We start from the raw sequence: 12207 nt of genomic DNA on the forward strand, positions 1-12207 counted from the left end.
TGAGATATACAAATTGCACATACTGGTACCCTAACTAAACCCTGAAGAGAAGAAATTGATCGGTCAAAAACTCTAGCTCTGGCGTGATTGCAAACTTTTCTGAGGTAGCGTCACCAAACCGCCTCTGGTGACCTGACCTGAGGTCAGATCAACTCAAAATTTTCAGACATGTTGCGTAGAAGCCTTTTAGGAAAAGTCAGAAAATTTGAGCTTCCTAGCTCAACGCGTTTGGGAGATATAACCAAAAAACCTCAGGGGGGGGGGGGCTCCTGAGGCCCCCCCCCCCCCGCCAGGAATAGGGTTAATAACCCCTGTTGCCGAGGTCTATGTATGATTGATAGGAAAATGTTTTCATACCTATTGAAAAACAAGCCTGAATTGTCGTCATAAGGTCAGTTTGACCTTAGCTGCCAGGTATTGAGACATCAGTAAGTGATGGCTTATGACTAACAGATCAGATGTCTTTGTAGTACGCCTGTCATATTGTCCCACTGTCCCTAGAGCCCCTAACGTCCCACCATCCCCAAGTATCCCATCTCGAACCATCACCACCCCCATCGTGACCCACCTCATCAGCTGCCAGCTCGGGCGCCGCCTGCCTCCGTCCTCCAGCGACGGTGACGGCGGCAGCGGCTGCCGCCCAGCGGCTCTGCGCCTTGAACCCGCCGCCGTGGCCCGCCGCAGGTCCGTCGCGCTCGTCAAAGGCCGTCTCCTCCGCACTCTGAGCCTCAACGGTGGCCGAGGGCGGGTAGCTGCGAGAGGAGGTCCGCTGCTGGGAGCCGCGCGCCAACCGGCCCCGCGCCACCAGCTGAGGGTCGGGAGGGGGGGGGGGGGTCAGTATCAGAAGAGAGAGCGGACAGCATTATAGAGATGGTACGGTCAACTTTAGGGGAGGGTAAGTGTCAGAGGGGGTCAATTTCAGAGAGCGTCTATTTCAGAGGAGAGAGGGTCAGTATCATACGGAAAGTCTGACACAGTGACAAGGAGCAGTATTTAAGACCAAGAGGTGACGAAAGGAAGAGATAAATGAGGTCAATCTTAGATAGATCAGCTTCATAAGGGTGGGAGTAATCAGTAGGGACGCTATTCAAACGCAGAAGGCAAGAAAAAAGAAAGCTTTAAAATTTACGCTCATGAATATGACTTCAGTAGGCATAGAACTCATAGAAGACTTCGAAACGTTACCGAGCAGAGGTAAATGCTAGTTTTGGTAGTTAAGTAGACATCGCTAACTACCCCGTTCGCTCACAATATAAAATATTAAAACTAAATCGATGACTCGCCATTGACATGAAGTGAAGTGCATATAAAACGGTAAGCATGAAATAAAACAGAGTTTTCAAATGACACAGCTCGCAACTTCAACTGGCGTTAGGCATCAATTAGCAACAGCAGAAGTGGCAACTCGCGACTATAATAGCATGCATGACAGCGCGAACAATATAAGAAAGTCACGCAAGTGCTTGAATCTTTATATGTGAGGTCAGTGTCACCTTACCAACAAATTTACACTTTTAGCTTCCGTACATGTTAATTTGAGCCAGAATTTGCATTATGTTCAAGCATGTAATTCCCCCTCCACTATCATTCACGAGCCCCGTCCCCAACGTACGTTATTCCTGGATTCGTTCGGTGTCGGAGCCGGCTGGACTTCACCGCTGAACCGCTGGCGAATCAGCTGCGCAGACAGCAACGTTAGCAGGCCATGCGACCAATCACAGGCGGCGGACAGCGCTAGCGCGAGCAGCATCAGCAGGCGTCGAACAGGCACAAACACGGACGGGCTCGGCTCAAGGGTGTGGGCGGAGTGGGCACGCATAACGCTGGCTGAAGCGTTTGGCTTGACATGCTGGTTATACACACTTGGGCATCGGGTAGGGACGAATAACAATCACCAACAAATGACATGTATATTGTACAACTGTACAGCTAGAGCTACACATATTAACGTGTACAAAACAAACATTACGGGGACGACACAAAACAGAAAGTAATTACTCATAAGTTAAAACTTCGGGGAAATGCTAGAGCTACACGAAACACGCCAGGCGGATTGAAATATAGCCATGCAATACTGAATGCATACTTGAGCCGTGTTCCGAAGTGTCCTACTTTTCCATCGCTCCACCAAAACAAGGTTATGGTTGAATGTCGAAGCTGTGACTGCAGTTTAAAACAGAAACGCGGAAGTCCTCCTAAAGTGCGACATTTACCATTCACGAGGTCACCAAAGGTCGCATGACAAACCAAACAATAGTGTGTGTCTAATTATTAAATACTCTGTATCGGTCTCTTCTGTAATATCTATCCAACAACCACCGGCACAAACAAACTTTCCGATTGTGCCTGAATTCATCTTTACCTCTCGATTACATAAAAATGATCTGGCTTGCCACACACAAACCACTGGCACAATTTTCTTCAAACCCATCGACGCATTAAAAATCGCACAAATGCGTAGCAATGCCACTACCTCTTAGCATTTACACCTACATCAATCACACCCCATTCAGCGTCGAGCCCTTCTTTCCTCCGCCCCGCCCCGGGCCGGGTCGGGCGGCGCCGGTGTACCGCCCAGCAGCATTGTTCGATGGTTCACCGACCGGCGCGACAGAGCGACCTTGCACCCATCGACCGGCCCTACCAGCCGCTCTGACATTGAATTGTGTCGGTCGTAACGGGCGCGACTCGTGTATAGAAGGCACGACACGGGCCGCGTAGACTGTACAGCACGGAGGACACGGGCCGTGTGAACTTACAGCCCGTGCTACCGCTTTACACACGGGCTGTGTCTAGCAGAGAGGAAAGGCCCGTGCACAGCATAGAGGACAGGGGGGCGTGCACAGTTTGTGTTCAACAAGGGAGTTACGAGAGACCCTTGCACACGGATGAGATCACGGATCGTGCGCATCCTGCGCTACTCTTTTATAACCTCTCTTGACGTTCTACCTTGCCCAACCAATCGATGACACCAGCAATACCATAGTGCGACTGATCTTTAACGAGTCCAAATCCCAATAACGATGCCAGTCTGGCGCTGAACAATGACTTCTGGCTTCCTAGCAAAAGAAATTATTGCGTCAAGCACAAAAACATCCCCCTGGGGTATAGCCCGAGCCAGACTTCCCCAGGGAAGAGGCAAGGCTTCGAGCGATATTGCCTTTTCTGGGCTCATTCGGGCACATCGGAGCCTTGTTTCGTCCGACGAACTCATTGTTAAACTGTTTTGCAAACGTCCTGAAGAGACTCCCCGGGGCCAGACCAAGATTGTGTTTACATGTTTGCCGACTGGTTCTCCGCTGAAGAGGGCGATTGAAGTTTAGAAACCAGATCGACGGAGGGAATCGACTTTAATCATCTCTCTCTTGTTTCCTGCCGCATCGCTAGCAGCTTCAGTTTAGATGATTTTGATGTGCTGGCAAATGGTTTGTACATAAGTACTTTCTTGGTTTTCCCAATAAAATATGAAACAGTAACATAATTGAGGCTAACGCCGACTGAGCGTTCAGTTGTGAGGCTATTTCCATTTGCAGTACGCGGTTCTCGGTATTTGTGCACCTTTCCGGCCAATAACATACACCGATCTTTTCGACCACATACAGTCATTTATGAGAAGGCAAGCGCAAAAAGCGTAAAGCAATATTCACATAACGTTTCTTCAAACAAGACAAAAATGTACTAAATTAACTTAACCTTGGCATCAGTGCTAAAGTGCACGTTAATTTCACCTTTGAAATTAATTCATTGCTTAGAAAAAATAACACACAATGCAGAAAAGATCCGCTTATATTAAATTCCTCTACGTTTTGAGCATCCTTGCTATGCTATATTTTCATTGAATCATTTACCTTTGCTATTAAAGTGGGTCTTTTGAATACTCCTTACTTTGATCTACAAAATGACGAGCAAAACAACAGGAGAGCAGACCTGTCGTCGTGCCTGTCGGTCACGACGACTTTGACGAGGTAAGAGACGACACATCATATGCTAAGCGCAGAGTGTTTCGTACCCATTTTACCAAACAGAAAAGAAAATGATGTGATAGGCCCACAAATCAATTGGGGTTACACAAACTCTTGATCACTCATTTTGACCAGCCAATTTAATAAAAATCGTTAACTGCAATTATTGGTGTCAGAAGCGGCACATAAATCTAATATTTGCATATTTTACAAGTCCAACACTCATCAGCCGTTTGCTGATCAAAGCATTAGCACTAGACCAAGGGATATGAATTTTATGCAAGCACACAGGAACACACACAACTAACAAAATATACACAAACCAAACGATTAAATACAAAAACAATAACATACAAAACGACACCATGCCATGCTGCTTGGGAGGTTCGGCTACCATACAGACTTTGGCGAATGCGAGGGGCGGCGAGGGGACCCAGTCGCCGACTTACCGTCGCCACATAGCCGAGGCCCTGGAGTGTCATCTTTCCCACGTTATCCTTATGCCGGCGGCGGTGCAGCGTGCCGCCCATGGAATCGGTGACGTCAGCGCCGTAGCCCGCCGGCAGAGACATCTGTCGGCCGATGGGCGAATGAACCGGGTCAGCTGTCTGAAATGGCGCCGCGCGACCGGTCAGCGCAGGGGCGGACTCAGGGAGGGAAACCGGGGGAGCGGCCCGTGCGGACAAAACTACCAGAAAGGGGTGGCCGTAGGGTGGGGACGTGCGGACAGAAAAATCAGGGTAGAGGCGTGCGATGGGGCGGCAAGAGAAAACCACGAGCAGACAGGGAAACGAAATGACTATGCAAGCTACTAGCAAAAATAAACACACCCACAAGACAAATGAAAGAAAATATACAGCAAGCCCATGCGTAGAACGACAAAATTAAACAAACTTGGTGTAAAAACAAACGGGAAATACAGCTAACAGCTATACTACGCAAAAAAAAATATATCAAGCAACCCAATGAAAACCCACGGTGACATAAGGGCACACGTTAGCCGCACCAAATAAAACATAAACAAAATAACACCGTAAGACACACCAAAGCGTGCACAGATCCCATCCATCCCGAGTCAGGATAACCTGTCACAGTCAGATAGAATCCGGCCCGGTCAGGAGTTGATCCGGATTTAGCCAGGAGTTGGTCCGGATTTAGCCAGGATTTGGTCAGGATGAGCTTGGATTTTCCTAGTCGTGCGTTGTGTCTGGGCCAGGGCCGGTGAGTGTCAGGCAATTGTTCAGGCCTAACAAAGCATTCAGGTTACAACTAGGCCCAGGTTCACTTAGGAGTCAGTTCAGCGTCACATTACTAGACCAGTGAGTCTCAGAGGCAGGCTTATGTGGAAAGTAACCACCGGCCAGGATCAGACCGCGGGCATGTGACGGTCAATTCAGGGTCAGGGTAAGATTGGACCAGCGTCAATTCTACGCGTACAGGTCAGGTACGGCCAGTTTACAGTCAGGTCAGACTCAAAAGCCAGGTCATGTCGCGGTCATTTCAGGACCCTGGACGCGGTCAGGTCAGGTCAGCCTCAGGACAGGACCCAGGTCACACTCAGGTCACCACTAACTGACCTGGGGGTGGTCTGAATCGTCTTTGAGCCGCCCGTACGCCTTGGCCGCCAGCCTACGCCGCCGGTCCAGCCACCGACACTGGTTCTCATCGTCACACTCGTCGTCCAGACCGAAAAACTGCTTCGTGCCGCGCTTCATGTAGCTGCGGAAGGAGATAAACATGCAGTCAGGCTTCGTGCCGCACTCAAACAGCTGGGGACGGACATATATGTGTATGCAGTCAGGCTTTGCACACTGTGAGCTTCAAGTAGCTGGGACAAACAGAGAGATGCGGTGAGGCATCACAGCACGCTTCGGTGTTAAAGGTTGGGAGTTTGCAATTGGAGATAAGCACAGTCAGGAATTGTTCCAATGGGTGCCAGTGCTGCACGTTTGCAGCTGAAAACGGTGAGTGGTAAAGGAAAACCAAGAGTGGAATCGGATCAAGTCCTTCGCATATTCTTAACAAGTGTGTCGTCAGCGTGAAGCTAAATTGCTATCACAAACCGTGTTTGCACCAAACGTACTGAAAAAGCTTGATACTATTCGCCGTTCTACATTGTCTGAACGGAAACCACGTAGAACCCCCTCCAGCTTCCGCACACCCACTGTGCGCCTGAAGCTTTCAGTTTCGGCCTGGGTCACCCAGCAAAGGTTAGGGCAGTAAACATAACTTATCCGAGTCAAGTAAGCTTGCACTTGAAGGCAGCGTCCGCCACTGCTGACCCCACCAAGTACTTTGGCAAGTTCACTGCCTGTCGGCAACCAACAATCTCGATATAGCGCCTCGTTCAGTAGCTGAGGTCAGGGGATAAAGGTTACGAATAGGTCAAACGAGGCACCATCAAGTGCGCTCCAAATGCGCCCCCGAGACACACAGATGACGTCACTAGAGCGCTCGATGACGTCAGCAGACGGCCAGGAACGTGCTCAGGTGAGAGAACTGGTGGATCTGTCTACTAAATTATGCCTTCAGGCTAACATTTTCCAGACGGGGCATACGCTAATGCGCCCAGCAACAGGTCAGATTTAGTGAGAAAAGAGGTACTTAGCTTCGAAACGACAAGTTCGTGGAATGTTTCGAGTTCCGTTCTCAGAAGATGGTCAAACTTGGGACTGGAGCTCACAATGAATTATCAGTCACGGTCAGATTCAAGTCAAGAGTCACAAATATCTCGTTATCATGTAGCCCTTGCATCTAAACCCCATCCTCATGACTAGTTCCGACCCTGTAATGACGTAACCCGCAGTCAGTCGAGCCCCGCTCTGGAGCTTTTCCTGAGCACAGCCCGTCGTGTGCTCACGCTAACGGCTCATCGGCAGTGAGCCTGGTAAACAGGGAGTAATTGGGGAGGCAGCGACCGAGCGAGCGGTCATGTGCGGACGGCACGCGCCAGTCATCACAGCTCGGTGGGGGGGGGGGGGCGGGGGGGAGGTGGGGGGGGAGTAAGAATAGTGGAAGGTGGACTACCGGTGGATGGTGGATGGTAGATGGTGGATGGTGGATGGTGGATGGTGGATGGTGGATGGTGGATGGTGGATGGTAGATGGATAGTGGGTTGCAACTTCCGGATGCAAATAGTGGGTTGACAGTGTATGCGGAAGATGTAAATGGAAAGTTAGAAGGTACACGATGAATGAACACTGGTGGGATGGGGGATAACAGGAAGAAGATGACGATTTGTGGCGATGGATATGAGGATGGCTGAGGTCTGATGCCAGGAGACAGTGGTGATGGTTTATGGTGTCAGTGCACACTGGTCACTAGTCAGAAGTCCGTGGTCGGTGGTCGCTTGGTCTGTGGTCGGTGATCCATTGGTGGGTTGGGAAAAGGTCAATTCAAAACAGAATCTCCACACCACCTGGTAACAGGTCATCCATGGCACCAAGCTTATTACTCGTTAATTGTGTCATAACATGAACTTTAACCTGAACGAGGTCACGCAGCCTAATATGTCACCGAGCGTTAATCGTCTATGGAATGATATGCCAAATATTTACAGCGACAAGGGGTATAGATAACAGGCTTAACGCGATGGCAATTATCGTTCGAAATAGATACAATGTCAGCGGGGTAAAAGGCCAGAAACCCGACACAACAGATGCGGCTTAAATGTTGGCAAAAACACTGTATAGGCTCGGGTCATTACATCATTGTTATTACGTAACGTGGGTCATTTACTGGTATTATAGACGAAAATATTATAAACGAATCGCATCAAACACCATCCAGTATTACACCAGAAAAAGAGATTGACCTTTGGCACTCGACGACTTTGACACCATAACAGTGAGCAAATTAACCAAACTAAAACAAAATCTCGGGAGCCCGAAATAGACCCAGCCGCCCACAGTCGTCGGCTCAGAGTGTACCATTTAGCAGGAGGGTGACAATATCGCTAACAGACCAGGAGACCGGCGGAGAGTGGACCATCAGACCAGCCAGCGGACCAGCGGACCATCGGACTAGCGAGCGGGACGGCGGACCAGCGGGCTAGTGGGCAGTTCCAGCGTGTCAAAATCGGCGGATGGAATCAGCGTTAGAGGTGGGGCGGTCATCACTGCCACTGCGACCACTGTAATTACCGACATGGGGATTGCGTGATGGGCGTCATCGGCCCAGCCATAAGGGTTCGATCCCCAGGCAAGACACGTGGCTTCGTCGCTTCATGGCCGTTTGGAACGGCGCGAAAGTTGCGGTTAGCACCAAGTCCACCGGATATGGTGCTTACCGAATATCGTCAAGCCTTACTCCTTTTACTTTGCGTCAGAGCCAAACCAATGTTGCGCTGCAAAGGAAGATTTGGAAGTAGAGTCAGCTTATCAATCCGAGGTGACAAGCAGGTGGCGGCTTTGATTATGGGCTACAATGTCTCAGAATGATAGCAATCTACATAACCACGATTAACTCAAGCAGCACTTCCACCGCCGCTAAGTTCGTCTCAAACCAAACTAATAGCAATCCAATCCGAGCGGATATTACCACCATCTGCGAGTCCGTCTCACACATCACTCTAAACGTCATCGTCCCGGAGACAGCTGACGTCAAGACGTCATGGCGTCTCCTCTACATCACCTTACGTCCACACCGATAACAGCGAGTCCCGGGCCGTATCCTGCATCACTCCCCATTATAAAGAATTTAAGACCACCAGTCGGCATTATGACACCCAGCCATCCTCGCCCAAACACACCATTCCCCAGTTCCGAGAAAGGAGCTGGGATAGCCCCCACACTACCCAGAATCGCCTCAGGTCTTGTTTTCCCTCTCCATCAGTCGAGGAAGCCAGAGCTGTCAGTGTGTGAAGTGGATGAGAAGGTACGCTAGTTTCATGAAGACCGTTCAACAATCTATAAACGCCCAACACTCAGGATGACAATACGGGGGAAGGGGTGGAAAGAAGAAACAGAGGGGGTTCAGGGAGGGATGAAGGGAGAACGACTAAGGAGAGAGAAAGATGAGGAAAGGTATAATGCTGCGCGTATGGCACTATTCATGATTTCAAATGAAAAGGGTGAGGAAAATGCTTCAAAAATGACGAACTATTCCAACGGGACAACTGCCTTTTACATATACAGGGATGTTCACGAAAAACTGACACATTTTAAAACGACTTTGTGATCATGTGAGAGCTCACGGAGACTTGATTTGCATGCCATTCGAAAGCCTGTCGAAAAAAGTTTTGTATCTGCATAGCTCCTTTAGGTAGCATCACATGAGCTTTCAAATAAATAAGAAAGCGTTAAAATGGGGAAATTTGACTTGGCGACAAAACTTAGCGGAAAAACAATGAAGCTCTCGCGGCTGCCATCTGCCACCACGACTGAACCAGTCCACGAATTCGTCTAAAATTTGGCATATTAATATTTCGATGGATTATGTTTTATACTATTGGCATATTGTGGGCAAATTCCTAAGGAATGCCAAAATTGGCAGGCTTGGAAGTGTTGATGTCAGAAACCATGGCCGCATGCTGGCAGTCACTGTAGAGTGGTACCGTGCCATCTTTTAACGGCTTCTGTTAGCTACTGTAGCGGAAATGGGTCGACGTCTACACCATTTGGTGGTTCTGGCACGCCAGGGCCACCCCACGTACAGTAACCGCGATCATCGGTCTCACACGAGAACAGGGGGGAGGGGCATTGCCTCGTGCATCCCCTCTCACTCATAGCCGGCCATTTCGTTCTACCTCAACACCGTGGACTATTCCTGTGGGGTCACGTGAGTGACATGATCTGTAGCAGCGGCCCAAAGGACATCAAAGCTCCCGACGAGTGCAGTGAGAGGTGTTGCAATTCTCCAGGCACGTGCCCAAAAACGGGGGATAATTTCCTGTTTCGGGCTGAGTCGTGCACTGCTCCAAAAACTCGTCATCTGCAAAATGCGCTGTAACTTCTTAAAAACGAAAATGACATGATCCCAAAATATGCCAATAAAAACTTAGAAGTCCACTCTATTTGCCCATAGCATGATCACCTTGCTGAGGGCAAGTGTTTTCTCGTAATTCGGAAATAAAATGCGTCAGTTTTTCGTGAACATCCCTGTACTTTTGCTTTTGCAGAATAATTCCACTGAACCCGAGTCCGAACAACTATCGGTGACCAACATCTCGACTGAGCCTGAGACGAACTGCAAACTTCGCTATTGACTTATTGAACGAAACAGGGTGCGATTGCAACAGCGTCCCATCGACCTCCGTCCAGCCGGATTCCCGTGATGACAGATCTACCTTACCCCTCAGGAACCTTCATGAGCACGGACGTCACTTCTTCATTTTTATTAGTGGACCTCTATTGGTTGATATTGGGATGTCAAAGTCATTCTTACCATGAAACATGATGGGATTTATGTTAAATTAAAAAAAAAATATTGGTAGGGCTCTAGCCCTATACCAGATCTTTATAACACAATACCCATGTTCAAGCACCCAGAAATCCGGCACAGACTCGCACCGGATATAAGGCCGCACCGACCCGTGCACAGGCGCCGGCGTTTTCTGCCCCCCCCCCCCCCCCGCGTTGACCTAGATCAGGTTTCGGTGTCATTAATACGCCTCCGGTGCCGGTAGCGGGCACAGTGCAGCTCTGTGGGCGTAGGAACCGCCATACATCGTCCGCGGCGCCGGCAACACTGCGAGTGACGTCAGTGCGGAAAGCGGGCGAGAGAGAAAAAACTGGCAGGGCTCTTTGGTAAACAAGCACTCGAGTTACCTTGTTGCCAGGGTTATTTCGCAATGTCTTAAGTCGGCCTATTACCAAAAATGACACAATGAATGAATCATGCAGGCCTGAAAAAAGCTTGACTATCTAACTGAAAAATGAATGCGTCTTTGCATATCACCACGCTTATGTTACTTCTCAAAATGCCATCACCGATTGATGCCAGAGTGGTACTGAATCTTCCTCTTTCGAGCCACTTGGCATGTCTTACATTCCAAATTCTGGGGCGCAATTCCGCACCCATTCCAAATCGTATCCACCGACCACACCAACCTACCACTTCAAAAATCGTTTCTATTTCAAGCACGCACGCGTCCCACCCACGTCCGAGACTCAAACCCCCAGCGGCCGGCAGTGACCTGAGCCGACCTCTCTCGACCCGCGTCCCCCGAGGCACTGCCCCAAGGAACGAAAATAGACGGGACCACCACGACGCACAGGGCCAGAGCCGGCGACCATCGAATATGCATGGGGAACGGAGAGAGATCAATCGGAACAGATAGGTTCACCGAGCGCCAGAAACCAGAGTGGGAACGAAGAACGCGAGAAAAAAGAAACTGAGGTGAAAACGAAATGGGGATTTGGGAGAAAAGTGTATAAAATGGTGAAGCAAAGCATGAGATGAGAGAGGAGAATCGTAGTACTGAAAGTGAAATAAAAATGATGGGTGGAAACCAGAGAATAGTGGCAAAGTTTCTAAGAACAAGGATAATATATAATCAAAGAATGTTCAAACGAGATGAAATCTTCGGCCAAAGCACGATCATTCAGTTGCAGTAGCGTTTGAAAAAGAACATGGAAGATGTTCAAACTAACCAGAGCTGTGTCTTCCGCTCAAACAGAGTAAAGATCCGGCTTAACCCTATTCCTGGCGGGGGGGGGGGGCCTCAGGAGCCCCCCCCCCCTGAGGTTTTTTGGTTATTTCTCCCAAACGCGTTGAGCTAGGAAGCTCAAATTTTCTGACTTTTCCTAAAAGGCTTCTACGCAACATGTCTGAAAATTTTGAGTTGATCTGACCTCAGGTCAGGTCACCAGAGGCGGTTTGGTGACCCTACCTCAGAAAAGTTTGCAATCACGCCAGAGCTAGAGTTTTTGACCGATCAATTTCTTCTCTTCAGGGTTTAGTTAGGGTACCAGTATGTGCAATTTGTATATCTCGGAATTTTGATATCGGTGACCTAAGGTCAGGTCAATTTCGCGACCTCCCCATTATAAGTCAATGGGGGAAAAATCAACTCCCTGTTTTTACCACTAAAACGGGTCGGAATGGCCCCATATACCATACATGACTTCATATACGATCAACCTTCACTACCTTGAGGTCTGTTTTGCTGTTGGGCAGCTGTGAGGTCATGTGACGTCATCAAAGGTCACCAAAGGTTTTTGGCCAATAACTCCGTACAGGAACAAGATACAGACGCGTGGATGGTCTCATTGTGTTCAGCTCGTCAAGACGCATCGAATGATAT

The 12207-nt window shown here is 49.1% G+C and overlaps 1 protein-coding gene across 10 annotated transcripts in view; it reads right to left on the reverse strand.

Annotated features, from left to right (window-relative positions):
• LOC122372435 (inactive rhomboid protein 2-like) overlaps positions 1-12207 on the reverse strand; it is an 80731-nt gene that overhangs the window by 40018 nt on the left and 28506 nt on the right. For 4 of the 10 annotated variants that reach the window (XM_043349592.1, XM_043349590.1, XM_043349591.1 and 1 more), the window contains 4 exons: positions 5540-5681; positions 4412-4570; positions 1613-1678; positions 569-808 (listed from right to left, as the gene is read on the reverse strand). In XM_043349592.1, coding sequence (XP_043205527.1) covers positions 569-808; positions 1613-1678; positions 4412-4570; positions 5540-5681 — 607 coding nt within the window. The remainder of the gene's footprint in view (positions 1-568; positions 809-1612; positions 1679-4411; positions 4571-5539; positions 5682-12207) is intronic. The other 6 variants (XM_043349594.1, XM_043349593.1, XM_043349599.1 and 3 more) reach the window with 3 other exon arrangements.

This window comes from Amphibalanus amphitrite, unplaced genomic scaffold (assembly GCF_019059575.1).
Source record: "Amphibalanus amphitrite isolate SeventyFive unplaced genomic scaffold, NRLGWU_Aamphi_draft 001360F_arrow, whole genome shotgun sequence".
NCBI lineage: Eukaryota > Metazoa > Arthropoda > Thecostraca > Balanomorpha > Balanidae > Amphibalanus > Amphibalanus amphitrite.